The sequence below is a fragment of the Bactrocera latifrons genome, unplaced genomic scaffold (genome assembly GCF_001853355.1).
Source record: "Bactrocera latifrons isolate USDA-ARS-PBARC rearing strain unplaced genomic scaffold, ASM185335v1 scaffold_183, whole genome shotgun sequence".
NCBI classification, from domain to species: Eukaryota; Metazoa; Arthropoda; class Insecta; order Diptera; family Tephritidae; genus Bactrocera; species Bactrocera latifrons.
This window is the reverse complement of record NW_017535330.1, coordinates 556,762-561,454: the sequence shown is the minus strand read 5'-3', so window position 1 is coordinate 561,454 and position 4,693 is coordinate 556,762. Positions and strand designations below refer to the sequence as shown.

Below are 4,693 nucleotides of genomic sequence, written 5' to 3'. Positions count from 1 at the left end.
GCATAGCATTAGCATGGCTGTACTGACTCTTCACTACCCGGCGGAGTCGTTGAAACCGGAGGATCTCACCGCGCTCCAGGACCTCCTCATGGAGGAGGTGTTCAGAGGGGAGGACTACGCGGCGTCCTTCCTGGGAGTGAAGTTTGGAGGAGGTATGCTGAAAGTGGACTGCRTGGATGAGGAGTCCGCCAACTGGCTGAGGGAGTACGCTTGAAAACTGGGAGGCTGGAAGTGTCCCTTGCGCGAAGAGGCCGGAAGATTTGCCAATCATACATGGCACGATAATATTCCTCCCTCAATGCGGGGACAAGCCCTAGGTCTGCTGAAAAACCAGAACCGGGGCCTCAGCATCTCGTCCTGGTGTGTCGTCAGCAGCAAAAGGAGAGATGAAAGRAGATTGTACATGTACATCGACGATGAGTCGTACGGGCAGCGAGCGTCCGCCTGTACTACAGGTTCAACACGGTGGTCATGCGGCCCCACAGGCCTGCAGCCATCGGAAGCAAGGGAGCTGCAACGCCTGCGACTCTCGAAAACAAGGGCTTCKAAAAACAGGCAGTGTCTGTGGCAGCCCCGGAGATAGCAGAAATGCAGTTGGACGAGGYGTCGGATCAGCCTTGCGGAAGTAGGACTGAGCAGGCAGTACCAACGGCGACCACCGACGTCCGCGATGTCGGCCGCTGGGATCAAACAGCAGAGCTACCCTCCACCCAGGTGCTCCTCGACGGGTTAGGAGACCCAATCAATAGCAACCCGATGGACGGCGGGGAAGAGGACCTGTCCTTCCTCGAACCCATATTATAATGGCCGTCAATACGGAGATTRCCTAAGTGAACCTGCATCACGGAACTGCAGCCTCAGCTGCCATAACAAGCAGGTTCACAGCTGAGAAACTGGGCATACTGCAGATAAGCAGGAGGGAGGTACTGGACATCACCTTGAGCAATGAGCCTGCAACCAGATTGGTCTCGCAATAGAGAGTCTCGACGGAGCCCTCCTTGTCAGACCACAGGATTATAATATTCAAGCTAAWGTTAGAGGTCAGGCAACTCCCCTAGACGTAACCCTCGGAAGGTGAATTGGGACGCCTTCAGGGATATATTACGCAATGAATTAAGCAGGAGGGGGCAAACTGACGATAGCGTTTCAGGCCCTGGACTGGAGATTAGAATATCTGAGCTGAACGGGTCTGTAATTAACGCTTATCATGGCAATTGTTCCTAAAAGCACCTTTTTAACAAAGTACRGGGGTCTGGGCAGAATACAGAAGCTATCTCACCTTATACCATAAGAAGATTAGGTCTGTAAAACAGACTAGGTTGAGGAGATTCTGCGAGAATGTCGCCCCTACGACAGAAGCGGCTCGGCTGCACAAAGCTCTGGCTAGGGGCACAAAGGATGTGGAAATAGCAATAAAACGCGGCGACGGGACATTTACGACCAGTGCGAAGGACAGAGCCACCGTGCTTCTGCGGGCGCACTTCCCGGAGACAGTTGTTATCTCTATGGAGTCTAGTCGCAGACGACCTGCTAGCACTGCTAACAGACAATGGGATCCGCTGCCAAGGGTATGCGGACGACATTGTAAAAAGGGAAATACGAAGCCACTCGCTGTGACTTAGTTCAAAGAGGGCTAAACCTAACTGAACTGAATATCAAAACCCCCCCCAAGCCGAAAGTAATCCCGTTTACGAGATGCAGGTCCCTACCCCGTCTTAGGAATCTCACACTAGGGAGCAGTGAGATAGGTATGAACAACAGTATCAAATACCTCGCGTTGATGCCAGACTCCACAATGAGGTGGAAGCAGCACGTAAACCTGACCTTCTTCAAGGCGACAAAGGCCTTAATGGTGTGCAATCGGCAGGAAAACACGTCCATGTGTTGTAAGCCAAAGATAGTAAGGTGGTTGTACACCATGATGGTAAGACCGATAATCAAATACGGGGCGGTAGCCTGGCCTCATTGGCGTCGCAAACTTCTGTTAAGACTAAGCTACTGAAGCTACAGCTTCATTTGGTCAACGTTCAGGTAGCCAAACACACCTATAACGGCAGAGGGGTGTAGAAACGGCAAGGTAGTCTCATCTCAGGGGACAGTTCTATCAATACGGTTAACTTCAGGAAAAAGTTTAAGGTTACTCGGGAACAAAGATGAGTGGAACGACTCCAACCTCGAGCTGCTGTTGAGGAACAGTACTATGAGGTGGTACACCGACGGCTCGAAAATGTCGAAGGGAATCGGCACAGTTATTGTCGGCCCACGCACTAAGCTCTCCATACCCATGGGAGAGTTCCCGAGCATTTTCCAGGCAGAAGTTTTTGCCATAAGCCGGTGTACAGAAATAAATCTCCATCGCAACTGTCGCAATGAGTGAATAGCCATTCTCAGCGATAGTCAAGCGGCGCTAAAGGCGATCACTTCTTACGAGATCAAATCGCTGCTAGTGCAGGAGTGTAAGGATAGGCTGAACAGCCTAGGGAAAGAAATCAGATACACATGATCTGGGCATAGCCAGCAACGAACTGGCTGACGAGCTCGCCCGCTCCGCAGCCTCCACCAAGATGGTAGGACCCGAACCCTTTATGGGGGTGGGTCCCCATACCATTAAGGAGCGGAGGAGGAAAGAGCGGGCAGGGAGGAGCATTGGCTACAAACTCATGGTATGAGACATGCCAAGTTGCTAATGGGAGGATAAAACTTGAAAAGGTTCAAAATTGTAGTAAACCTCCCCAGGAACAAACTCAGGMTACTAGTCGCATGGTACACTGACCACTGCAAGCTTAATAGGCACCTGCACAGCATGGRCCTATCCTCTTGCGCTAGCTGCCGGTTCTGCAATGGGGAGCTTGAAACCCCGGAGCATCTGCTGATTGACTGCACAGCAGTCWRTAGACGCAGATCTAAGGCCCTTGGATCGATGTTTCCAGATAGGGATCGCATAGCGCCCGGTAGTCTACTGGACTTCATTAATGAGCTGGGCCTAAGCGAGTCAGGAGAGGGCACACACAAAGGTCGCCGTGCATTCCTCATCTTCATTCATATGCTTTTTTTACGATACCAATTATGAATGTATGTATTGTTATTGATATATAATGATTTACGGAATTTTTAACTTGAGTCGAATGTTTAGTTCAATTTGGAAACACTCTTCTGAGCAACCGTACAATATTAGCTGCTTTTATAAAGAATTGAGCACAAATATTTAGAGGATCCTAATTACGTTCAAAACTGATCAACAAAATATTAATAATTGACATTAGTTATAATTACAATTTGTTCTTTATTTTTAATTACAATCGCATAACATAATCTTTACCTGCAGCTTCAATTATTGTAAATTTTTTTCTTTCACTATCTCAATTTTACTTACTTATTATTAATTAACTTAATAATCGTGCATATTTGAATAAAGTCTTAAAACAATACTATATATGTAATATGAAGATCTCTACATAATTACGTATCAAAATATTTATGAATATTAAGAACATCAGCTTATTTTAAGTGTCCGTGCGAGTGTTATTTTGTAACAAGCTACGTCGTTTTTTCATTTGTTTCGAAGATTCAAGTGACCGTCTTTTTCTATGTTTTATTCGCTCCTCTAATTGAAATTTCAATACATCCGGCTTTGTATGCAAAGCAAATTGTATTTCTGGCATATTGTATGATGCCAGTAGAAAATTTATGCGAACACGATCCTCTGCTATTTGTTGTAGTAATGCTTTAGTTTCATCTGACGCAAGAAACTCGRCACAAACATCCGGTAAATCGTCCCTATTTTTATCTGCCTGTGGTTTATCTGCCTGTGGTTTAGTATTAAGTATTTTCGGTGCAAGTTTCTGTAATTTTGGCGCCTTATTCTGATGTATACCATCGCTGATAGCATTTGTTTTGTTTTTGGGCTTCGCTGGCGCCTTATCTTCCTCATCATCTAGGGATATTGTTTCGAATTGTATTTCCGGGCTTACACACAAAGGATGATGGATACTCTTGCGACGACTGCGTTTAGTTTGTAGTGGTAGAGCCGGATTTGAAGAGCTAGCTACGGCTGTAGTACTGGCCGCACTAGTACTTGTAGACGGGCTCCTTTGTGTAGATGTTGTCGTTGCACCTTGTAAGGTATTTAAGGACGAAACTTCCGAAATTACCAATGGAGGAGGAGACTTACTGCAAGAAGGTATAGTTCCYTCCTGCAAAATCGAATCTTTGGTATTGCAAACATTATTTGACGTAGGCAAAATAGGGTTGGCGTTCCCTAGAGGATCACTTTCAATTCTTTCTGACTCCTCCTCGGAATCTGAAATCTCTATCACTTTCGACATATTATTACAATAAATAATATTATATCTTTATAAACACCGCAAATTGTTTATCAACTAATTTCGGACGTTTCTTCTACAACAATTGACAATCAGCTGTTATTAGCAAATACACAAACCACCCAAATATCCCAGCTGGGACATTAAATACAAAATATAATGCCAGACTGTATAAATTTGGTAAAATTCCTATCTATTAAATTATACCATTGTAGAGTAATTCATTATAACTTTATACTTCTGTAAGATTAACTGTTCTGAAATTATATATATTTTCATCGTAATACGACTTACTGATTTCTCTCACTTTTTTACCCTGAATTTATTTTAATACCGTTTAATTTTAATGTAAAATTTACTCCTGCAAGCCA

At 45.1% G+C, this 4,693-nt stretch overlaps 1 protein-coding gene across 1 annotated transcript; it reads right to left on the bottom strand.

The window, feature by feature from the left end:
• Positions 1-3,306: 3,306 nt before the first annotated feature.
• On the bottom strand, positions 3,307-4,393 carry LOC108967338. The gene has a single exon (XM_018930671.1). The coding sequence runs from the start codon at positions 4,323-4,325 to the stop codon at positions 3,504-3,506; it is 822 nt and encodes a 273-aa protein (XP_018786216.1). The 5' UTR covers positions 4,326-4,393; the 3' UTR covers positions 3,307-3,503.
• Positions 4,394-4,693: the final 300 nt, after the last annotated feature.